We start from the raw sequence: 25,436 nt of genomic DNA, 5'->3' as shown, positions 1-25,436 counted from the left end.
ATCTGAGCCTGGCCTTAGGCTTTTTGGACTAGCAGGACCTTCTTCACGCAGGGAGCTAGACAAGCTCTTCTGCCACCTCCACAATGTCTTCACACAGATGCTGGAGAACTTCTCAGCAGTAAAGCTGTGCACAGAGCTACAGAGCACCCTGAGAGCACCACCAGCCCTGCCTCTCCCTGCCCACTCCCAGACCCAGGACCCCACATTAGCCCAGGGCCACCAGCCCCAGCTCCAGCAAGGCTGCAGCAGGGCCAGGCTACAGCTCCCCACAGCCCTGCCCTGCTGTAGGCCCATGTCCTGGCCAGGCCTTGTCCTGTCTCCATCCAAAAGGGAGGTGCCCGGTGTCAGGGCTGGGGCTGTCCCAGTGCCCCAGTGCCCTCAGTGCCCTGCTCCTGGTGGGGCAGGGGATGGGATGGGCTGCTGGGCCCTGCCCTGATGTACCCACAGGCTGCCCTGACACCCACGGGGTGCACAGACACATTTTCAGTTGTTGCAAGGAACCTACCCAGCAAACAGACATGTTCCCTCTGATTCATCCCCTCTGCTGCTGTTACCTTGCCACATAAACCCACTACATCAATGCACATCAGGCAGTATGGAGTTGTTATTTTATCTGTGTTCTACAGTACTTTACAGTTGTAGGACTGGGTGGTGATTTTTAAGTGTATTTTCATGCAGGAATGGTCACGCAGGAAGACATGCGCTGGGAATTGAAACAAAAAAGAGTGCCAGCGCTCTGAGGGCTTCCTTCCACGCAGCATACACCACAGCCCTGGGCAGCTCCTCTGGGGCCACAGGAGCCTCACCTTTCTGGAGTGACTGAGAACGGGGGAGAATCAGCCACAAAATTTGGTAAGGATTTGATCTGTAAAGACTAAGAAAGAAAAAAACTTTTTTTTTTAATGGCTTTCTGATTTGTTTATTTATAGCTGTTATAACACAAGTCCCCAGGCGTGGATCTGTGTCTTTCACAGGAAGACCAGTGCTTCCACATTATGTGCTGAAGGGCTGTGTGCAGCCATGGGGCCGATCCTGCCCCTACGCGGTGCCAGCTGCCGAGGAAGCCCCTCCCTGCACCCCTGCTCTGGGAGCACTTTCTGGCACCCTGCCCCCGCGCCTGCGCACACCGCCAACGAAGCCGCGCCCTCCCTCCTGCCCCGCCCCTAGCCCCGCCCCACTGCGGGCAGCCCCTCTTTCCCCGCCCCCTCACGCCGCGGGGAGTCACCGCGCATGCGCCGCGCGTTCCCCCCTCACGCTCCTTGTTACGCTGGCGGGGAAGGGGGCGGGAACAACGCTGCCTTCCTCGCCTCCCATTGGCCGCCGGCCGGGCCGGGGCGGGTGCGCGCGCATCGCCGTGCCCGGGAGGTCGCTGCCGCTGCGCTGCGGGCTGGGGGCCGCCTCCCCCCCCCCCCTCCCTCACACACACCGGACGTCGGCGGGGCGCGAGCCCCTGCGGTACGTTAGTGGCCGTTAGCGACCGTTGGCGGTAGTTGGCGACCGTTGGCCGCCGCCGCGGGGGGAGCCCGGCCGCCCCCTCCCAGCCGTGGGCCCCGCGGGGAGCGCCTCGTCCCGGCGGGGCTCGGCTCGGGCAGCCCCGTCCCGGGGGGCGCCCCCTGCCCGGGTCCGGGTCCGGCTGGGGGGCGGCGGGGCGCGGGCCTCAGGAGGGGGGAGCCAACGCGGGGCCGGCCGGCTGCGGTGTCCTGCGGGACTTGGAAAACAAGCCGCGGTTCTGGGGATCTTGCCCTCGTCCCGCAGGAGCCCTTTAACGTCAGGATGTTGGGATTAGGAGCTTGGGGTGTTTGCCTCGCGGCTCCCGGCGCTTTGGTAGCGGTTGTGTCTGTGTTTCCTTAACAGTTGCGTGCGGAGGCTGAATCGGCGTGGATGTGTAAATATTTTCCTGTTGTGGTGACAAAGAAGGCGCTGTAATATGAGGTAAGAAATCTGCCGCCGTGTTTAAGCTCCTTATAAGGATCCTTATAACTGTCAAAGATAGTTTTCCTTAAAAACGATGAGTGCTTATTTGAGTACTTAAGCATGAGCATGTAGTCCTGAGTGTGTAGTCATTAGTCTCCCGGATAAGTCTAATATTCTGTGATTTTCTTCTTCATGTATGTTGTTTAGCACGTGGACTTTATTTTCTAGTATTTTAACTAAAAAATCTGTTCATTGCCCAGGTTCTGGCAAGGAGCTGGAGTTGTATCTTGATTTACCTTAGCAGTTAGTCGAACTCAGTAAGCCTAAACATTTAGTTTGCTGATTGGTCTCACTGAAATGCATGGTGGCAGAAGTAAGGGCTCCTCTGCAAGTAGTTTGTATATCCAGCTCTCAGGATGCACAACTTCCTGGGAAAATAAAGTGTTCGGTCACTGGAGACTTCTAAAGGCAGAATTTGATACCTTAGTATCTAAACTATGTTTTATGTAATAGCAGTTTCAGACAGTCCTCTGCTAAGTTTGCTTAAAGTTTCATTCGTATGTAGGCTTTGGAAGAAAAGGAGGGGCACTCTGCTTGTCGCTTCCCCACGCCCGCCTCCAAATCTCTGGTACATCCTGCACTTTTGTTTATGGTGTTTCTTTTGCTGTCTCCCTCCACCCCCAGCTTTGAGGGATTCCAGTGCTTCTACATCTATATCTGTCCCACAAGATTCTGAGCAGTAGTGAAATATAGCATTCCTGTTGATCTCCCTCTGTAACTGTCTGGTAGAATGAGCCGTAGTACAAGACAAATTCTTCACATCCTGCTTTGTGTAAGCTTTTTGCGTAGGGACGGGAGATAGTCTGTACAACTGCCTACTGAACAGTTAGATTTCTTAATGCATATGCCTGTGTCCAAAACTTTGCAAGTTTAGCAGTAACCGCACCGTCAAATTTCAGTGTGAACATTTAATTTTGCAATACTTATCACTGACTAATATAAATTCATCTCACAGAGTCTGAAAATAGCATCGAGAAAAACGACAAAATGAGTAGTCGTCGAAAGCGTGCACCTCCATCAAAAATAGATGATGTGAAGAAAAAACAGCTCTGCTGGAATATGCATGAAGACCGGAGAAATGAGGTGATAACATTAGATGATGAAATGACCAATGAGAATGATGTTCCAGGCCCAAGCACTTCCTCTTCGTCCTTCATTGTTATAAATGATGATAGCACTGATGAGGATCTCAGTCAAAAAGAAGACACCGGTTCAAAGTCTGTTAAATTTTTTACAGTTAACGACGAAGAAGACTCTTATTCCACCTTGACTTCTGTGTCAGTACAGCTAAATATTACCGTCCTGCCATACCGTGCAGATGGGTCCTGGAAAGCTTTGTTGGGAGAATTTGCTCTTTGTCATCCTTCTGAGCAGATTCTAGCTGAGGAATTCCATGAAAGGGGCTTTACTTTAATGAGAGGAGACTCTGATGATCACCTGCAGGTCTGTGTCCATAAAAAAAGCGAAGAAGAGTACAGTAACGAAACAAAGGAATACTTGGGTGCTTATGAACAAATTATTATGGTGGAACCAACTTTAGGTGGTGAAATATTGGAAGGCTTGAGATGGTTGCAAAAGAAAAAGATAATTGGCCTTTATCAAAGACCTGCAGAGGCTCAAGCTTTAAAGGTATTGATTCATATATCTATTTTTGTTGGTTTATGTTTTAAAATTTCTTTTTTGTTGGAATTGGCAGATTAAACACTGCTGAACAACGAAGTCTGTCTTACAGTTTTATAATGTGATGAAATACATAGTTTTTGCATTCTTTTGCAAGTGTTTTTGGTGTGTTTTGTTCTTAAGACTGTCTTTACTGTTGCACCATTACTAACATTTTAATCAAATGAATTAAGGTAGCTTTTATCTGTGACATACTGTATCTTCCTTACTGTTACCTTGGCAAAGTTTATCAAATCTGCCTGCATCTGTTTATTTTGAAAGTTTGGTAGCTAAGGTTTTTCATGTAGAAGGCTATGAAAATTTCAGTGTTTTTATTTATAATGTCCTTAGCATTCTTATAATTAAATGATTAAACATTTCATAGGTTGGAATTTACCTTCTGGAAGCTGGGCTTAGTAAACCAGATTTTCTCAGTGATGGAGGTGGAAGACCCAAAAAAGCTAATCAGCTGATTCAAAAACTCATGGAAAAGTTCTATAGCTTTATAATTCCAGGTAATCTGATTCAGTTGAATGTTGATGAATACTTCTTGTTATTTTTGTTATTGTCTCTTTTCAGTAGTTTCAAATATAAAGGAAAATAGCAAGTTATTCCTGCCATATAGAGCAGCTCTCTTCTTAAGTAATACTATTAGGTAATAAACTTTCCAAATTAGTATCCGACCATTAATCATATGCTAATTAACTTGTGGACAAATTACAGATGGTAATCTTCCTTCTCTACAGATAAGGCTCTGAGGCACATAAAAGCTTGAGACCTTACCATCTGGGGAGTAAATGCAGATTTCTTTAATGCATGTGAATTATTTGAACAGATTTACAGTAAATGGCTGAAGTTACCTAAGAAATATTTATTTAAAAAAAAAAACAACTCAGAAGTTTTATTCCTAGTTTGGTGCCTAACACAACCATGGCAACAGATTTTTTGTTTGGTTTATACTGTAAAACAATTATAAAGAAAATTGCGTTGATGAAGTTATGTAGAAATGAGGGAGATGTTCTCTCCATCCTATTGCTTTTATGTTTTTTTTCCTCAGTGTACTCATCCTGGTAATATTCCTGTAGAGGGTTTTGAGACTTGGAGTCATGGATTCCATATCAAGTTAAAGCAAGCATAGGTAGATGCATTAATGAATGTGCAAAAGATCAAAGTTACACTTCACAAACGTGGTAATTTCATTGTAATTTCCATGAAGTTAGGAATCTCTGTGATTCCTTGGAGTAGTTTCTGTAGCTCTCTGGTGTTTGTGCCAGGTATATTTCCTATTTTTTTTTTTTTGAGAGGTGTCACAGTGGTACTCTGATTTAATTGTTGTATCTCCCAGTATCATTTTTCTCTTTTTTTTCAGTATGATGTTATAGTTTTAAATGTGCCTTAAAGGTCACTTTGTGCTGATTATGCTGGGCTTGAGTTGCTTCTTAATTTTGGTCTTCTGAGAAAAATGCTGCAAGGTGGCTTTCTTTCCAATACTATCTAGGGTTAGTGTCTTTATTTGAACTGTAGGGTTGTACAGCTCTTCCCAGGTTTTATTAGTACTGATTTTATTTGGGACCTAAAATGCTGTCAAAACTTGTGTAAGTCTTTTGTTGCCTCATCTTCAGCTTCCTAAAATACTGACCCTTAAATTTTTCATAAATATTTGTTCTGCAGTGCATAAGTTCTGTGCATGCCCATATATCCAAATTTCATGGAAAACATGTATGTACAAGGTCTTCTTTCCTAAGTCTCCTAGAGGGTACATACTTCTCTTGAGGTAGGATTATGATTTCTGAAGTATGAGTTGTCTGACCTCTTGCAGTGATATGATGGGAATTCCATGTTGTTAGACTTCTACAATTTTTATAGCCAGATGAATAATCTAAAAGTAACATGAAAACATATTAAAAACAATCAGAAAATCTCTTCAGTATGTTTTCATATCAAGAAGGACTTTATTTAATGAAAAATGAACAAATCCTTTACAACCCACTGTGATTTTCCTCTTTTTCTAAGTCGATCAACCCATGTGAACATTTTAAACTGAAATGTGAGTTATTTGTGATTCTTTATCCACTGGAAATACTTAGTGGAAGGTGTTTATTGAATAAATAAGATCTGGTCGTTCTGTGCCTAAACGCTGAAGGAAGAGCTTTTCCAGTTATATCCATTTCCATGATGGCAGTAGAGTGTTAATGTTAGCATCTAGGAAAGTGTTCTTTGTTTCCTACTGCTGGTAGCTGAGTCAGGTGCAGTTGTGACATGTTTAAATGATGTTTTGCTTTGCTTGCTTTCATGGCTTAACTAAGTATGTTGCAGCAGAACTTACTGAAATATTAACAAGAGTTAATTGATAATGCATCTCTTGAATGACTGGGTGTATACAGATGTGCTGGAGGAAGATGAAGAAGAATCAGACATGGAACTAGAGCGCCAAAATATCGAAGAGCTGTACGACTTTGTAAGGCATACCCATCAGCAGGATATCCAATTGCTGAGAGAGGATGTGCAGCATCCTGCCTTAATTCCTATTCTGAGGCCATACCAAAGTGAGGCTGTGAATTGGATGCTTCACAGAGAGAACTTCACAGGCACTCCAAGCAATGGCAAGTATATGGGCCTGGAAAACTTGTATAACTGAGGAAAGTGGCAAGTGGCATTGTATTATGAGCATAATGTTTTCTTACTGTTTGATTTGAAGCTTTGTTAATTATTTCATTACTATTTTTATAAAAGGTGTGGCTTATAAAAGCAACCCAAGTGGGTTGCTTGGGTAGTGCACTAAATGAGAAGATAAATATGCTTTGCTGATCAGCAGGTGATACAGCTTGCTGGTCATGAAGCGTGGTGGACGTAAATGTCTGCTTCTTTTATTTAAGTGTCACAATAAGGCTAAGCAATTCTAAGTACTGTTCTAAGTACTGTTTATAGAGAAACCTTGTAATACTATCATGACCTCTTTTTCCCTAGAAAATGCACTGCACTTCTTATGGCGAGAGGTCATCACTATGGATGGAGTGAAAATCTACTATAATCCATTTACAGGCTGGTATGTTTCTATGGTCACCTCTTTAGAGAACACCTTAAAGCTGTACTTTGTGAAAAACCTTATTGGCAGCTTTTACCTGGAGAATACAAGATAATCCATAATTATAGCTTTTCAGTTAACAACTAAAGAATTAGAACAATGATATATTTGATTTTTAAAGAAAGGGCAAATTGGAGTATATAATACATGGAAAAATAAGTAAATATGAAGTTGAAGACAGTTCTTAAAGCTGCTTGTATTTGATGGAAGTTTTTGGTTATAAGAATAACATTCTTTTAAAATTAGAACGCTGGAGGCTTCAACCTGTTCTTCCTTTAGCTTTTAAAAGCATTGGAAGGAGGCAGCATAAGGCTTTTTATTAATGCATTTATTATCTCTGTTTCATTTTTCTCATGAATTTGTTTAGAACAGAATCTTTTGCTAGTATGCTTTCTTCCTGTTGCGTGTATGTAATTTTCAGAATATGAATATATTTTTATTTTTGTAGACTAATGTTGCAATACGCTAAGATTAGCAAAGCAAAACCTATCAGGGTGGAGGTGTGGGGGTAACCTTCTGCCATACACATTAATTTTGACCAGGTTGGAACACTCAAAGCTTGCAAGCTTTTGTCAAGCTCAGTTTATCTAATAAAAGATATTACCCATTCGTAGATACTACCCCTTGCTTTGCTGACACTGTGCTGTGTGTATATTCCTGAACACATGCTTCTGTCATACCATTCTGTAATCACTGATTTTCCACTTGGGAATGTACTTGTGTTTTTTTTTTTTAGTATTATCCGTGAATATCCATGTGCTGGACCTCAGTGGCCTGGAGGTATTTTGGCAGATGAGATGGGTCTTGGAAAAACAGTAGAAGTGTTGGCTCTTATTCTGACTCACACCCGACAAGACATTAAGCAAGATGATCTGACATTACCTGAGGTGAGGCATCTAGGGTAAGATTTAATATGAGGAAATTACTTTTCAGATTAATGAAATGTGTTTTATCTCTAAGTTTATTACTTTGTTTTATATTAATCCAGAATCAAAGTTGGATTAAAGTACAGTAAAAACTTTAGCTTTTTACTATGTGATACTTGGTGACATAAATAGTGGAGTAGATTGCATGAGTGGCATTTGATACCATTCCCCATTGTTGAAGGGGACTAGCAGGCAACTGCACTGTTAATAAGCTGTTAATAGTTTCCACACACTCCAAGAGTGTATGAATTCATAGTTTGGTCTGCTAAGTCAGAAATTGTTCTCCCCTTCACTTCATTCTGTTAATAAGTATCAAACATCTATTAGACAAGCTGTATTGCTTATTTATTTTTGTCTTTCTGGCTGTACGTACAGTATGTATTTTCCTCTCCTTCTGCCTTTCCCCATCCATAATCTATGTCAGTTACAGCTATAGATTCCTTCAACTTAGTTCTGAAGTTGCAGAGACCCCAAGGGGCTTGCTGGGCTGCTCTTCTGTTTAAGTGTAGGGTGTTGAACAGCATTTGCCAGAAAACTGAGCCAAATGGGGTATCATTCTACCTACTTAAAAAAAAAAAAAAAAAAAAAAGCAAATTACTGGGATCAGTGCATCGGAAGAGTGTGCACTTCATTAACAGTTCAAGCTTTTTTTCAAATGTGAAAAAATTAAGTTCAGAATTGCTGTGAAGAGATGTGAGCTGATAACACTATTTAATGTTGTCTGCCTTAGGGTAAGCTTGTGAACTTCTTTGTTCCACCTCAACCTTTAGAAGGAAATAAAAAGAAAAAAACAAGGGAAATGGAGTTGAAATTGAAAGAAAAAATACAATATCCCAGTAAGTATTTCTGATGAATTTCTTAATGCTTTTTGCTTTTGGCATAACTCTTGTGTTGACGATTGATAGTGAGTTTAAGGCCAGTCTGTGATTTTGCAGAATGAAGTGGTTCTTCTGCTGTATCAATTAGCACCAGGAATGCAAAGCCGATCTAACCAAGAGATTAATCTAAAAATAAAAATATTATTCCTCAGTTGACTAGGTGATGAACACTGGATTTTAAATTTGTGATCTGTAGTTATTGCTTTGCTTTGAAATCCTGTCAAAATACTCCTTTCTAACAAAAGGTTGTGTATGTTTAAAAGTAAAGTTACCAACACAGATGTCTGCTATAGAACTGTGTGTACCTGGGGGTCATTTTGTAAGAGTTTATTCATCAAAGTGAAATATAGAGTTAATTTTTCTTACTGAAGTTTAGAAATAAGGAGGTAGTTATTTTTGTGGTTACTCTGTATTGAAATATGCATGTCTAATCTGAAAAGTGATTCATAAAACTACCTCAAGTAAAACATTATCAAAACTGCTGCTTGTACACACTTTGGATTTTTTTAGATAAGCACAGACAGTGTTCAGAGTCCCTTTAATAGGTGTTCTCCAAGGTAACTGTCATTTTGTCTGAGCTGTATTTTTTTTTCTGCTTTGGTTATACATGCAGGCTTACGAGTGATGGTATTAGCAGCTGTAAAGGAGATGAATGTGAAGAAAGGAGCATCCATTATTGCAATATTTAAGTATATCAGTGCTGTCTATAGGTATGACATACAGAGAAATAAGCGTCTTCTCAAAAGAACTCTAGAAAAACTAATTGCAGAACAAGTAGTGGAACAAGTCAAAGGACATGGTCTGGCTGGGTCTTTCAAGCTGGGAAAGAATTACAAGGAACAGAAGAGACGAGAGAGAACCAAAGAACAGGTAAAACTTGCTTCAATAGCTACTTCAAAGAATGGTGCAAAGGCAGATCTTTCTACCCACTGCATACTGCAGTCAACCAAGTTGTCTCTGTGACCTATTTCTGTGATACTGGCTTATTTATAAAAATGAAAAAATGCACCATTTGCTTTGGAATTCATAGACAAGGAAGCAGAAATTATAAGTAGGTTAAATATGGGGCTAAACATTAACTACATTTGTTATGAGTCTTGTAAAATACTGCTGTAGGGGCTGGCAGATGCATTGTTCTTACCTTGCAGTTGTGTGGTAAACACTGGTAAACATATAGGGTGTTTATATCTTGATGTTAAAGTCTTCTTTCCAAAGGAAGAAAAAAAGGTGAGGAGAAAGTCTGACAATGTTGTTTAATTTTACTTTGTAGATAGCAAGGACTTCAGAAAGGACTCAGAAGAAGCAGTTGACTGATATTGATACTCAAACCAAAGAATCAAAAAATAGTGATGTCACTTCTGAAAATGTCCTTAAAATCCCTTTACGAGTAGGTATTGCCACAGAAGAACATGATTATTGTGCAACTAGGAAAAACAGCAAGACACCTGAAGTAGATCACAAGAACTCTGCAGAAGAGAATGATGTTCAGCAGGAAGCTGTGGTCCCAAAGTCTCTTGACTTGCATGGCAGCCTCCTTGTTTCCAGTGATGTTAGCAGTCATCCTGATCTTGATGTTCCTAAAGGTAAAGCTGATATCAAACAGGAAATCCCAAAGGACCAATCCTCACATTCCCAAGAACGTGCCAGCAGTAGTGTGCAGCATGCAAGTTCTGTGTTTCCATTTAATACCTCTGAATATCGTTTTGAATGCATCTGTGGTGAGCTTGGATTGGTTGACTATAAAGCTCGCGTGCAGTGCCTGAAATGTTCTTTATGGCAGCATGCAGAATGTGTAAACTACAAAGAGGAAAATTTGAAGATCAAGCCCTTTTACTGTCCCCACTGCCTTGTGGCAATGAAACCAGTTTCTACAGGAGCAACTCTGATAATTTCTCCAAGTTCTATTTGTCATCAGTGGGTGGATGAGATCAACAGACATGTGAGATCATCATCTCTTCGAGTTCTGGTAAGATTATATATGTTCATCTTCTGCTGGAGAGTTATTTTATCAAGGCTTGGGGCTTTCTGTCCGACTCTCTGTATCATGTAAAGTTCAGAGGTTTCTTTGTCAGAATTCTGTATTCCTTGCTGATAGACCATCATGTCTGTTTTGGCAATACGTGATACATTTCTCTCCATGAAAGATATCTGTGTTCAGTTCTTCATTTTTTTCATTGTTAGTTGATCATTGGGAGACAATACAGTGAACTAGGTATCTTTATCATACAGAAGCAAATCTTGAGTAGTAGCAACAACGCGTGATTTCTAAGAGGGAATGCTGTATGTGTCTTTTTTTCCAAAAGATTATTGAGGAACTTAGGAAGGCCTTCCTATAGGTGTTTTTAGCTGTATTGACTCTCACTGTATACTTAGCAGCTCCCTGACAGGTGTTTCTCACTTCTTTGTAGATAAAAACAAGTGGTTTAGTAGGTAAAGGGTATACTTTGGAATTCTGTTTCTCAGTCTTGGGCTTTCAAGCTTACTGAAAATAACACCATTACATCTTGGGCATTTCTCTAGGATGGCTGACATGGAATAGTATGTTGCTTGTCTGGAGACCTTGTATTATCTCTTGATTTCTCATTGAAATAAACTTAATTATACATACAGTAGTTGTGACTGTACAGGATTTTTGTATTTTTAATATAGCTGTCACAGTATTCAAGGGTAAGCATTGTCTTTTATTAAGCTGAATTTATTTCAATTCAATTATTTATCTCAACTAGATGATCTTTAAGGTACCTTCCAACCCAGACCACCTGATGATTCATGATGTAGTCAAGTCTTGTCCTTCGTAGTTTTAATGAGCAAAAACCTTTGTAATGGTAAGGTGCTTTTTGATCCTTAGATCAAAATATTTTGAAAAAGGGTAAGTTGATAAAAAGAAATCTTCACAACCAAGAATGTATCTGGTATCTTCAGTTATCCTTCAATTGTCCATTTGTACATTGTCCAGGCCTCCAGTAAGTTGTGTGTGTGAGCAGTCTAACTAGCTTAGATAACTAGCTTTATTGCGGCAGCTAACAAATGAGTAGCTTGCACAGTTTTCATAGGACCTAGTCCAAGTTTTATACCAGCTTTGATGAAAACTGTCAGAAATAGATTTACATGGTAACAGGAGAACAGCTTAAATACTGAATGTCAGTACTTTAGAACTGTGACACCTTCCATTCTAAGACACTGTTTACATTTTCTTTTAACTGCCAACTGTAAGCCATCCAGAATGGCTTTCAGTGCTGTTTCAAATGAAAAGTTGTGTTTTTTTTTTTCTGTAAACGAAATGTCTGCATTCATTTCATTTTAAGAAGAACGACTCTCCCATGTTAACAGATTTTGCATTGCATGTGAATGATGTTTTTTATTCTTTCAACTGGTCATAACCTGTGGGAAATTCTACAGATTTTGTGTAAAAGAACAAGGAATTAGTATTTATCAGTAGGTCTTGCTTTGTAGCAGGTTGCCTTTTCCTGCTGCTGTGGAAACAACCAAAACTTGGCCAAGTTACAAACCTCCAGAAAATCTGTTCACAAATGCTTCAAAGAGATCATTAGACTTCAATAGCTATTTTTCCTTAACAGTTGTTTCAGTGAGCATGCTCTGTGCTGCGGTGTTTTGTTTTTTAAATCTCCTTCTCTGTCTCCTTTTCTTTCTCCCTTGTTCATGTGCATTAGCCAGGTTGTACTTGCTCAGTTCTCTTGTTCTGGGGCTGAACAGAAATGTTCTGCAGGAGTTTCTTGCAGTTGACAAAAACTTTGTTGCTATATGCAGAAATGTAGAGCAAGATTATTGGAGTAAAAAAAAATATAGTAACAGTGAAAATAACAATTTTAACAGTGAAAATTAAACAGATCAAGGGCTAAGTAGGGGGAAAATCAAATGAGGTTGTATATCATCACCTCAATTTTGGTATTTCTAATCATTTGTTGCTTGAATTAAGAGAGCATTGAAGTTTGTTACCCTTAGGGACTGGGTATCTTAAGTGATTAAAACCAAGCATTTGTAGACAACTTCAGATAAGAATAGACTGTCTTGATTAGAATGTTTATGTAATCACAGACTGAGAGATGTATAGAAGGATATTAGCTGATTGAAGATGTGACTAGAATTTAGATGTTTTCTAAAAAGATGGGGATATTCCTGTATCTGTGAGAAGAAAACCAAACCATTTAATGCTGGGATTCAGCATTACATACAGTTCTAGGTGAATGGTAAGAAGTAGCTAATGACTTTTTATAAAAATGTAGTAAGCAATGGATGCATGTAATTTTAAAGAGTGTTCCTGAGATAAATGGGGAGCAAGAGAAATCATTTTTTTATGAGAAAGGGGGGGGAAAAGTTGATTGCTATATAGCTCTGGTAATGATTACTTTTAGCTAGAAGTCCCGGGGATGACAAAACTCTATTTTTGTAAATGGATTTCACTGATTGTTTGCTATACCACTCGTTATATGAAATTTTGACATGCTTTGGTATTCTGAGTATATTGGGACTCATCGTATTAGCTGCATTTTAGATATAAAATGCTATCACAGGGAAGCATGTAGTAAAATGTTTGGTTTAGTTTGTCAAGTTTTTATTGAAACTGCTCCGTGTTTCCATAAGGATTGTACTTAAAATAATGAGGGAGATAAACTACTTCCGATATTACAACAAATGTCACTATGAAAGATTTATAATAGTTCTCTGTGCACCAACAGAATATTGTTTCTCACTAGGGTATTCTTTCTATGTCACGAGTCTCTGTGGAGATACTTTTTGTAGATAAAACAGTACCCAGAGTATTATTTTCTGTTTTTAACTGTTTTATCTTACTGCATGCTACTGTCTTTGTCTAATCTTCCATGAAATTTTCACGAAATTCTTTGGGGGGTAGATGAGAGGATTGAGAGGAGAAAGGTAATATACATCTAGAGTAAATGAGAGAAGAGAGAGCATGTAACACTGGGATAATGCTACTTCTTACAACATAAAAGAATATTTAATCTTGTTTATAGCTGTTGGTATGCAAAATTGTTGTAGCAAGTTCTAAAATTCTTTTTTCTTCAAAGGAGAAACAAAATCAATACTTGAAGTTTTGTACAGATGTAAATAATTATACATGAAATTGCATCAATGTATTTCATTTGTTATTTTGTATTACTTATGTTTTCTGACCATACTAGTACATGGATACAGGTTTTGTGAATGATTTCCTATTTTATGAGGGCCACATCTAAAAGTATGCATGTATTAAGCCATACATGATATATATGGTATATTTTATTTTTAAGGTGTCTTACCTTAATTCTTCGCTAATGAGCTACTGAATGCAAATCCATGTAGGTATACCAAGGTGTGAAGAAGCATGGCTTTTTGCAGCCACACATGCTGGCGGAGCAGGAGGTGGTTATCACCACATACGATGTCCTCCGCACTGAACTGAACTACGTAGACATACCCCACAGCAACAGTGAAGATGGGCGCCGTTTCAGGAACCAGAAGCGGTACATGGCCATCCCAAGCCCCTTAGTAGCAGTGGAGTGGTGGAGGATCTGCCTTGATGAAGCACAAATGGTTGAATGTACTACTGCAAAGGTATAACATTCCCACTCATGCATTTATTTAACTTGAAAAGGTTTTGACAAGCTTATTGTAAATAATTAAATAAGACTCCCCCCGCTCCTAGCATTCGGTGAGCTTAGGTCATTTGTCCTTGTAGCTTGCTCTTTAGAAGTGAATGTTCTGTTGGAGATATTATTATTAATTGTTTCCCCTGCTGGAATTTTAGCAGACTGAAATATATTCAGCTCAAAAAATACTTAACGTAATCTATACTGACAGCTTAAACAACTAGGTCATCATGTTGTATATAGTGTCTGATAGTTTCAAACAAGACACTAGGCTGTTCAGTGACATGGTTCAGAGGCATATGTCCCCTGGATCCAGAGGTTAAAATAATTTGCAGTGTCTCTGGAAACTCTAGGTGTGCAATGGGAGATAATTAAAATTAATGTTCTTCCAATCTTTTCGCCCAAGACAGGAAGACAAAAATGCTACTTACATCATGGTTCATAGGCCTTAGTATTCATTCTGTGTATGTTTCTTTTGCTAACTCTGTGCCTCTTGTGAACATTTGATTGCACTTGATTACTTGCAAGTGGATATGGCTTTTGGTTACCTTAAAAATAGCTCACAGTAACTTTGTACATGTTTTTGCAATACATTGTACCAATGCTGCTTAAAGGTTTGTTAAACTTTTAAACCAAAAGTTGTGCAGGCTTTTTTTTTTTTTTTTTTTTTTTTAAGTCCCTATGTCTTCACGCTGTGTTCCACTCTGTTTTTTCCTTTCCTGGCATTGATTCTATCTTGTTTTTCTAGGCTGCTGAAATGGCACTCCGTTTAAGTGGAATCAATCGCTGGTGTGTCAGTGGCACTCCTGTGCAGCGAGGATTAGAAGGTGAGATTTTATGCAGCAGTGTCAGCTGTGGGTTTTCCTTGTCCTGATAATTAGGTGGTGGGTTTGAAGCACTTAAAATGTCTGCTAATTTTGCTCTGAATTCAGACATATGCATGAGATATTCTGACTTTGGAAGTCCTCTGGTCTGTGATGTATGTGATGAATGTCTTACAGCTCTGAGCTGAATTATCATAAAGCCAACAGCGTAGGGAATGTAGCCACCAGGTCTTCAAGAACTTGAGGATATCATTATATATTTCTGTTTCTCATGTGGACAATGCAGGCATTTAAACATGTGCTTCTGTAGTTCTCCAGTAAGTTCTGAGTACAAGCTTAAAGTTAGTGTGTCCTTAAATTTTGTCCCCCAAGATGATGGGCGTCTGAATTGATCAGAATTGGCAAGCTATGTTCTTTCAAGGTAAGAAAACAAGAATAGTGGGTTTTGTGAATTTCTTCTGCTGTAGTAGAAAAGTGAAAGTCTTCTGAATTGCAGCCACTTTTAGGATAGTGGGCAACAGAAGGTGCCCAGCAGGCTGTAAAGTAATGATACTGAGCAATATTATTGTAGAAAAAACTGGCAGACCTAGCTAACCATATGCAATCATGTACTTTCTGCCTCTCACCCCTGCTCTGAGTAGGTTTAAATTCATCAGTTTGTTCTACTAAACTTGAAATTAGCTGGTTGAGAGACACCTTGTGATATTCCAGCAAGTTCAATAAAAATCAACAGGTAACTAAAGGAGAGACTCTTCCCTCCCCTCACCCAGTCCCCTGCCTCCAGTTAACTGTTTTTGTGAAGGAATGACCAGAAATCAAGTGGAAAAGATAATCACTCAAATGTCTTTGCCTTATATATGGTAACATTTCTGTGGAAGCTAACTTTTTTTTGGAGGCATATTCTGAAGTATTAAAACATTTTTCTTTTCTTGGCAGATCTGTATGGATTGGTTCTTTTTCTTGGAATTGATCCTTACTGGGTCAAACATTGGTGGGACCAGCTTTTATATCAACCTTATTGTAGGAAAAATCCCCGTCCTCTCTACAGTTTAATTGCCAAGATAATGTGGAGATCAGCAAAGAAAGATGTGATTGACCAAGTAAGAGAGAGGTTTTGGTTTTAAAATTTCTGAAGAAGATATATCAATAATTTTATTTGCAAATTACTTATTTTTTAATTGCAGATTCAAATCCCACCTCAGACAGAAAACGTACACTGGCTTCACTTTTCTCCTGTGGAGAGACACTTCTATCATCGCCAGCACGAGGTGTGCTGCCAGGATGCATTGGCAAAACTCAGGAAGATTTCAGATTGGACTCTTAAGCTTAGCAGCCTAGATAGAAGGACTGTGACATCCATTCTGTACCCTTTGCTGCGGCTGAGGCAGGCCTGCTGTCATCCACAAGCTGTTCGGGGAGAGTTCTTGCCATTACAGAAAAGGTGAATTTTTATCACTTCCTTAATGTATCACTTCCTTAACTTAGTTGTGCCTAATGATGCAGTATTTTGTACAGCTGTAAACCTCACTTTTAAACTTCATAAGTTAACCATGCAACTTTGTCACACCAAGCTCTGACAACAGAAGTTGAATGATATGCAGTAGAGGAGCCCGTAATTCTTGTGCTAAAGAAACATTAGTGCTGAGTGATAATGCAGCAACACTTTAACTTTGACACTGTTGCATGCTAGGGTGTTACAGGTGACAAATGTACTGTGAAACAAAATATACTCTTTTTCAGTTTCAGACAAGCCCACCAAATTTCTTCATGTCTTACAAAACTCACTTTCATAAATGAGAACAATGAACTAATGGAATAGTTCTTTAAATCAAATTTTTTTAACGTGAGGTTGCACAGCTAGTAAATATATATCAAAACTTGAAAGCTGTTCAAATCTTTCTTTCCCCCTCTTGCATGCTTTCAAGATCACCCTTCGCACAGAAGCCCTACAAATACACCAGTTTGGTCCCAGCCTTTGTTAGACCTAAAGCCTGTTGCCACTACTCTTTGTGAAACATAGTTACTTCTTTTTTGTGCAATTAAATGGACTTTGAGAAAACAAGGTGTTTCTCTTCCAGAATATCAGAGCACTGCTTGTGTTGTTTTATTCATAAGTTAAAAAGAGGGAAAAACATAAACTTTAGCACTAGCCGTGTTGCTTCTGTTGTTTCTTGCTTTTGTTCATCTATTTTATTACGTTTATTTCCATCCTTTTATGAAGTTTTTTATCCTACTCCTTTCTGTTTCTCATACAGGGCACTTTAAGTGTGCCTAAGCAGCTGTAGATGACTTTCTAGCTGTTTCAGCAGGGACCAATAGTAGGCACTGTGCTATACCACTTTATCTCACATTCTACCAGTGTGGTAGTAAGAAGTCAAACATGGGAGAGAGCAATGTTCCCACAAACCCCTACATTATTTGCATTGAAATTAGCCAGCAGAGCGCAAATGAAACGTAAAACTGAGCTGAGCATGCTGGGGACAGCTTAGTGTACTGCATTGATTTTGGCACAGTTCCAGTGAGCAGGGTTGTATCTGGTCTCACAGCAACAACTGGTCATAGAAGCAGCCTCAGGTTGGATGTAGACTGCTGCTGCAGTTTACTTTCCTATCTCTTTGCATCAGTCTTCTTCCTGCCTGGATTCTTTATCCCTTATTCCAAGCTACCCTTCATGCTTCCTTCTTTGCTTCTCCCTCTCATCTCCTCCTTCCTTTATTTTTCTGTTCAGCTATTTCACTTCTAATTAAATTCCTCACAATAATTACAAATATTACAAACAAATGTAGAAAAGAAAGTCTAGAAAGAAAGGGAAGTTGTGCTTGCTAATCTTTACTGTTTTCATTCCATGTATTTTCCACTTACCTCAATATTTCATCCATTCTGCATGTTTAGGTTGGTGATGAAGGGGAGAAATGTAGTCTCTCGTGGCTGTTTTCATTTCTCATTTTGTTCTCTCAGCTTGTAGTGACACGAGGTCTATTTTTGGTTGTTTCCAGTTCTCTATTGTAACAGAAGGAGCAACATATTTTGCCCCGTGAAGGATTACTTTACCTGGTTCTATTTTTCCTCTTGTTTTATCTCTCCCTATTTTTAGGAGTTGTCAGTCTCTTGATGTACTTAAGTTAGAGTAAATCTCTGCCTGGAAGAAGTCTGTTGGAAAAAGTTTGTTTGTTGGCTTCTTATTTTTTTAATCTCTGGTAAACATTTGCAGAGTATGTTGCATGTATGTAACATAGTATTTCATGCTGCACAGCATGACAGTTTAACTTCTGTAGCGTTATGGTTTTGTTTCAAATTTGAGCCACTTGCTCTCTATTCCAGCACCATGACCATGGAAGAACTGCTAACATCCCTGCAGAAGAAATGTAGAACAGAGTGTGAGGAAGCTCACCGACAGTTGGTGTGTGCTCTTAATGGCTTAGCTGGTATCCATATCATTAAAGGTAAGACTGGGTGGCTGTAGTATATTTACTCCTTTTAGTAGGCTTATTATGGAAAAGACTTAATGAAAATAAACTTGGGAAAATAAGCTTGTAAAAGTGTTTATAACAAGACCAGCACTCCTCCTAGTCAAGGGAGGAGAGAATAGATGTAGTGTGGTGTCTTTGAGGTGCCTTGGTATTTCTGGCTTTCCTGTTTTGTGTTCTTTCTCAGTTATACCATCTGTTTGTACTGGGAGGATAAGAAATCACACTTGTACTTATTCTGCTGCCTTATTTTATTAGTATACTAATAATAATTTCAGGCCTGCCTTTGTGTTCCCTTCCACATAAAATTCCACAATGAATGTGGAATTACTTGGCTGTATTTTAGCGTCTGTGCTTTTGTTTAGTGGTTTGAGCTGTACAGCAGGCATCACAAATTTTTCAATGTTGATTTTTGTCTGAATTAAAAGGGGAAAGAAAGCCTTGATTGTAAAACAAAAGTTGTTTAAAAAACTTGCCATAAATTCCAGGTGAGTTAAAGAAATTGTTGTCACTGCTAAACCAACTAAAAGTACTGGCAAGTCAAGAAATCTTCCAAAAAACGCTTGACAAGCCTCATTGTTGAGTCCTTGCAAATTCAGCACGTAACTTTTGTCCTGTTACAACAATAGTATATTGCACAACCCTTACAGTTTGCAACTGTTCCAGTGTAAGAAAGAACAAATCTTATTCCTGTTACGTTTCTATATATGTGGGGAAGTGATTTTTATTTTTTTTTTTACTTCTTGTTTTTATATATTTCATGTCCTTGTACTTTCCCCATTTTAAGAGTCTTCTAAGACTGTATTGCTGGTTAAGTAATTTTTTATCAGGTGAGAGAAAAGGAAATATTTTTATTAAATGCTGCTATTTTCATGTGTGCAACTTCAATTTTGCATATCTTCTTAAATCAATTTATGTAATCTGTTTTCTGAGAAGTGATTGTTATGTTGGTACCTTACATCTACGGTTATGATCCCTACATGTATGTAATTACTTTTACATTTCTAAAGTATGATGAAACTTTTCTGTGCATGTGTTGTTAGGACTCTGGAAGAGTGAGTAACATATGTGCAGTGCAAATTTAGTAATATATTCTTGCAATGAGTTGTAGATGGTGGGTTTTTAGTGTGACATTTGAGATGTTTTTTTTGACATACACAACCGTGGATGGATATTTTTAAGATCAAGAAGTTTATAGATCTGACGATCATGTAATATACTTAACTTAGAAACTGCTTTAGCCTGTAAGATTCAACACTGTATCTTTTCCCATTTTAGAGCAGGGAGAATGAATAGGGAAGATTTGCTTGAAGATGAACAAATATACAGCTTGTCTGAAAACCTCTTCGTTTATTGCAAGTGATGTCTGGATATTTGAAGACCAACTCAATTTGTATATGTAAATGTTCTTGTTTTGTTTACTTTTTTTTAAATCCAGAAGAATACGCATTGGCTGCAGAGCTTTACAGAGAAGTGTTACGTTCTTCTGAAGAGCACAAAGAAAAGCTCAAAACAGATTCCTTGCAAGTGAGTAAAGATTAAAACGTAAAGAGACATGACTAAGAATTGGAATAATCTAGATTTAAATTAACAGGTTAAACTTTTCTTTCTCCCAAGTGGTGTGGTGAATGACTCCTTCAGCCAGCTGGCATCAGTCTTTAGATAGGAATCTGTCTAGTGACCTTCATTTGTCTTTTTCTAAAACCTACCATGTTTCTAAAAAGCTTTTGCTTCTCAGTCATAACGATATCCCAGAAGCAGTGTATGATCTCCACCTGCTGTTCTGTACTAAACTTAACAAGCTGACTTTCTAGGCTTGTGTATGTGACTGTGACTGTTCACATTAATGGTATTATTTTGCAGACTAGTGCAAATATAGGATGCTGGGTTGGCAATAGGAGTGATATTAATGTGCCAAGTGATAGAGATTAATAAAATCATTGCACTGTAGATGACCTCAAATAGCATTAAAACACAAAAAAAAATCTATTATTTTTTTCAGGAAAAATATGGATATATTTTTGAATACTATATAAAAGTATGAATATATTTTCCTGATAAATAAACTGTGTAACAGTTAATTCAAGAACTATCAGTTTTAAATTGACCAGAATTCTTTTAATCATAACAAGATATTTAAAATGCTAATGACAGATAAATAAGAAGTGATCTGTATATTTCTTTACTTTACTTTTTTCCATTAAGTTACTCTTTGATTGCTAATCTTGTATGTGGTCATTTGATGCCTCCATTGTGCTGCTTTGATATTCCTTGTTTGTGAAATTGAGGCATTTTTCAGTTAGCATATTAGCATAAACTTGTTAAGCTACTTGTGACAACGTTGTTAATGAGGCATTTTTCAGTTAGCATATTAGCATAAACTTGTTAAGCTACTTGTGACAACGTTGTTAATGAAGCTGTTTTACTGAATGATATATAAAGTAAATATTTTCCTCAAAATGTGCACCGCCTAATATTGACTTTAGGTAATAAAACTACTTCTGTTGAGTGCTTCCCAGTTGTGTAGCTTTGACTCTAAGAAAATGGCAAACCACTGCGGGTTAGTGCTCTTTACTGGCTGATGTATTGATAGGGCAATGGTGGAGTGAGTCAAGGAGGTGAGGAAGGCATAAGATCATGCATAATCGTGGAGGTTATTAAAATACATTCATGGAATACGCAGGCAACATAACATTAGTAGACTGGTTTGGGATATATAAAGTGAACCTAGAATAAGAAGAATAGAGTTGCTTTGAAGTAATGAAGTTGTTTTTTTCCCCTGAAAAGTTTAAAAAAAAAAAAAAAAGAAAATAGTAAAATAGTTGAAGTGTTCGAGAGAGGTGTTTTTTTTTTTCCTTACATTCTCTTTCGTTTTAGTATGCTAAATGACTTCTCCATATGATGTTCTGAAAGATTTACAAAAGAATGTACTATAAAAAAAGCAACTTGTTTTACATAATAGTTAAGGGCAGTTTTAATTATGAGGGTGAGTACTGGACAGAATCTGAAGACTTGCTAAGAGGTGTTGAAGGTCTTTTTAACTTGTTTCACTTCCCACCTCAGTAAAATGATGAAAACAATGTTTATCATTATATGCTTCCAGATTAATATAGGGGTTAAAAAAAAAAAAAGACACTAATGCTTTAATGGAGTACTAATTTCTTGCCATAAGACTTCATTGCAATAACTGTGACAGGAAAAGCTTAATCAGCAATCTATTTTTTTTTTTTGTGACTACCACTGACTTTTTTTTTTTGGTATGTTTAGAGACTTCATTCTACACACAATTTGATGGAATTGTTGGGAAAGCACACAGGAATTCCTCCAACTTTGCGTGATAGCCGACTTGCAGAAGAGGTAAATCTTGTTCATTTTTATATAAATACGTTTTTAAGAGTATCTTTTTATTTTTTTTATCCTTTAATATTTTTCTCTAACAACAGTTTTCAAGTTAACTGTGGGCATTTTCTTTCAGGTTAGTCAATAGAAATGTTTCTAGTTTCATAGTAACTTAATAGAAATTGTGCTCATTTTTTTTATTGCCTTAAAACTCAAGCAATTTAATTATCACATTTTCCTGACATTGATCTGAAGAGGATTGGAAAATGTGGCTTTTGCTTACAAATATAAAGCAGAAATTGCTATAAAAAACAATCTTCTGCCAGCAGCTCATTCAAATCCCTATGAGTCTGGTCTGTTTCTGGTAACTAACTTCCACCTGTAGCAGTAATATAATTGTTTTGATAGTAGCAAACAGAAGAAACAATTTAAACACACCATTAAAATGCACTAAATAAAGGTATCTAGTGATATCAGATTGTAATGGTAAAAGATGTGTGTGCATGTTAATAGTAAGAAACAAGATTTCTGTTGATCAGTTTTTAAAATATCAAATAATCTTGTACAGGTTATATCAGAGACACCTGCATGTCATAAATGGTTTTCACTCTCAGGAGTAATTTTTATTGGAGGAAAAAAAACAAGAGTGATGCCCACAAATATAATACAATTTAAACCTTTCTTGGTATTTTTATTGATAAATTCTATATGTAGGTAAAGTAAAAGTCAATTGTGTGGTTCTCAGATTGAAATACATTGTGTTGAAGCTAAACAATAGAAAGATCCTAAAACAATGTAGAGAGAATTAAGGAGTATGTGGCATTCCAACTCCTCTTATAATGTGTTGTATTTCTAGTGTGTTATTTGGGCCTGTCCAAAAGCAAAATCGCGTGGTTAACATCATGTAATAATTTGTCTTTGAATGTTTTGGGGGGGGGTTACTAATAAATTCTAGAGGGAAAAATTAAGTCTAAATATTGCTCAAGAACAAAGGTGAGTAGCATTTAGGTAGATAGCCATTCTAAAGCATTATGGTAGCTGAGGAGATGTTGCATTTTTATACCTCATAAATAAGAGTTGTACATAATATAAACTCCTACTTCCATACAGGCAGAACAACTTCGGCAGCATTATATGAGTAAATCAAATGCAGAAGTTGCAGAAGCCCATCAGGCTTTACAACCAGTTTTCCAGACCATTCGGGAGCTCCAGAGAAAGGCAGGTACCTCTTACATATTTAGTCTTTTTTTTAATTTATTTAAATTTATCTTAATTTTATATTTACTTTTTTATCCAGACCTTCAGCTACCTATTATCTCTAATACTTCTTTGAAGGCTTGTTTCAAATGGAACTTCAGCAATGTGCGTATATTCATATACACACACACACACACAAAAAACAGAGCCCCCAAATATACTGTGATCCCCGCACAAAGAGGTTCACAGTGCTCAATGAATGGATGACTAAAAAGAGAAGCATATAATAATGGTGAAATGGTTCTAGTAAAGTTTAGCACTGTGCTTGATTCTTACGTTAACAGTTTCACATTGATTTTAAGTCAATGAGGTAGAGGTTTTGGCTTGAAATGTTTCTCTAGTGTATCAGATTACTTTTTACTTCTGAAGGAACTGTTCTTTTTTGACATGCATTTAGTCATTGGGTGTAAGGCTAAATTCAAGGTGACTATTCACGTTTCTTGGGAAGGTACAAACCAAACAAATTAATGAACGCCTGAGGTGAAATGCTGCTTGTTAAAATAGTAAAGAACTAATACAGAAATGGGGTCATACAGCACATACATGTAAAGAAGTAATCTTTCCAGTATTTTCGCCTTTAAAAATCATAAGCTCACTTCAGTGTTATTCTTCATTAATTTCACAGATAACTTGCTTTCTTTGAAATGTTCCTTTCCTCTTTTATAGAGCACACTTTGAATTGATTATGATACCTTTTACATGGGTATTCTGTGTATATGGCCTAAGAAAATCTGACTCTACTGAAGCAATTTCAAGGTGTGGAAGAAGATGGGGTTTTACAAAATTTCTCAATCCATGTACTCATTGGGTATTTTCTAAGCATATGCTCATCTTCTGCTTTCTTTCCACGGAGTTTACCAGGTTGTGTTGTTTAAGCGTGGCCTAGAGAGCAGAATAAGCCTCTGCTGCAAAGAGTAAACTTACTGGTTGTTGAATGTTCATAGATAACCTGTTCTTTTGCATACAGATACATTCTGGTTCTCCATGGTGGTTAGATGTCATCCAGACTGCAATACAGTATGCCATTGATGAGGAACTTGTTCAACGTGTGCAAAATGAAATAACCAGCAACTACAAACAGCAGACAAGTAAACTCTCCATGGCAGAAAAGTAAGAGAACTAGCTAAAGTAGGCTAATGAATACAGTTAAGTCTTTTCAAGTCTTCCGATCACTTTGTGCTAACAGCTGCAGTTTAGTAGCAGGCACTTGTGCTTCAGAACATCTGGACTGCAATTAAGTTTCAAAAACAGTTCAAGAAATCAGAGCTAGATAGAAGACTTGAAAAGGAAAGTAGGAGAATTAGTTTTCTCCTAGACAAGCATTCTTTAAAACTTTCCTTTCTATTATATACGGTTGTTTTAGTGTTTTTTAGCAACTGCTTGTTAAGAAAGATCCCAAGTTTATTACATTAAATTTGGGTAACCTCTAAAAGAAAATGACTCTCAGAAAAGGGAAGTGGACAGACTATATCAGGAATTCCTTGTGTAACAACATAAAATAGCATCATTGTCTTTAGAGCAATGAATTTTGGGTTGATTTCATGTTAAACAGCAGTACTTCCGAATTCTAAATGTGTGAAGAAGTGCTTTATGGGTTAATATTATGCAAACAAATTGTCATAATAGCTACTCTTTACTGTGCTTGTTTTGAGTGGAATTTCTGATACAGGAAATCAGATCAAGAAGTTATTAGTAATGGTGTGATACTTTGATGTAACAATTCCGTTTTTTTTGGTGTGCTATTACAGTATAATGATTTGGAGGAACATCTGGAAGTTACCTAGCACAAGCTCTTGCTCACTAATTGAGACCCATGCTCAGAGACTTAGATTGACCAACTTGCCCAGGAAGTTGTTCTGTTAGATTTAGAATACCTCCAAGGAGGAAGATGCTATAGCCTCTTTGTGGAGTCTGTTCCAGTATTTGACCCACTCAATGAAAAATAAATATCCTTCTGTGCAGTTAGTGTTTCCTCTGTTGCATCTTGTGTCTGTTCTCTGTTGTCCTTCCACCATGCGCCTTTAAGAAAAGTTTGGCTTGGTCTTCTCTGTCCATTCATGTTAGGTATAGATAAATGTAGAAAACAGTAAGTTCTCCTCTGAGCAGTTGTATTTTAAGGGTGAGCAAGGCCTGCGCTCTCAGGGAGAGAAAGAACTTAATTTCCTATTTAATTTATTTTAGCATGTCCAATAAAAAATTGATAGTGTCTAGCGTTTCCTAACAGTCAGTGGTGGAAGCAACAAATGGTAAACTGTCATTGAGTATTAGAGATGGTTAATCCAGGGGATAATGTGGGAGTTTTACAAACCTGTGATTGCAATACATGTGTATTTTCAAGCTACCTGGTCAGGCAAACTCATCTATTTTAGTTTAAAATATTTATTGCTTAACTAGGTCACTTTAAAAACCAAGCTTCAG

General features: G+C 38.0%; 1 protein-coding gene across 4 annotated transcripts in view; it reads left to right on the top strand.

The window, feature by feature from the left end:
• The first annotated feature begins 1,288 nt into the window (after positions 1–1,288).
• Positions 1,289–25,436, top strand: part of SHPRH (SNF2 histone linker PHD RING helicase) — a 44,726-nt gene continuing 20,578 nt past the window's right edge. For 2 of the 4 annotated variants that reach the window (XM_068677022.1, XM_068677018.1), the window contains exons 1-19: positions 1,289–1,455; positions 1,855–1,932; positions 2,930–3,603; positions 4,019–4,148; positions 6,018–6,236; positions 6,601–6,679; positions 7,455–7,605; positions 8,375–8,480; positions 9,136–9,392; positions 9,793–10,488; positions 13,845–14,096; positions 14,880–14,958; positions 15,892–16,055; positions 16,140–16,396; positions 18,277–18,398; positions 19,861–19,949; positions 21,690–21,779; positions 22,872–22,979; positions 23,986–24,128. In XM_068677022.1, coding sequence (XP_068533123.1) covers positions 2,962–3,603; positions 4,019–4,148; positions 6,018–6,236; positions 6,601–6,679; positions 7,455–7,605; positions 8,375–8,480; positions 9,136–9,392; positions 9,793–10,488; positions 13,845–14,096; positions 14,880–14,958; positions 15,892–16,055; positions 16,140–16,396; positions 18,277–18,398; positions 19,861–19,949; positions 21,690–21,779; positions 22,872–22,979; positions 23,986–24,128 — 3,584 coding nt within the window. In that variant the 5' untranslated portion in view covers positions 1,289–1,455; positions 1,855–1,932; positions 2,930–2,961. Of the gene's footprint in view, positions 1,456–1,854; positions 1,933–2,174; positions 2,232–2,929; positions 3,604–4,018; positions 4,149–6,017; positions 6,237–6,600; positions 6,680–7,454; positions 7,606–8,374; positions 8,481–9,135; positions 9,393–9,792; positions 10,489–13,844; positions 14,097–14,879; positions 14,959–15,891; positions 16,056–16,139; positions 16,397–18,276; positions 18,399–19,860; positions 19,950–21,689; positions 21,780–22,871; positions 22,980–23,985; positions 24,129–25,436 lie in introns of all 4 variants that reach the window. The other 2 variants (XM_068677019.1, XM_068677021.1) reach the window with 2 other exon arrangements.

The sequence above is a fragment of the Anas acuta genome, chromosome 3 (assembly GCF_963932015.1).
Source record: "Anas acuta chromosome 3, bAnaAcu1.1, whole genome shotgun sequence".
In the NCBI taxonomy this organism is placed as follows: Eukaryota; Metazoa; Chordata; class Aves; order Anseriformes; family Anatidae; genus Anas; species Anas acuta.
The sequence above is the reverse complement of the archived record's forward strand: the minus strand, read 5'-3'. Positions and strand labels throughout refer to the sequence as shown.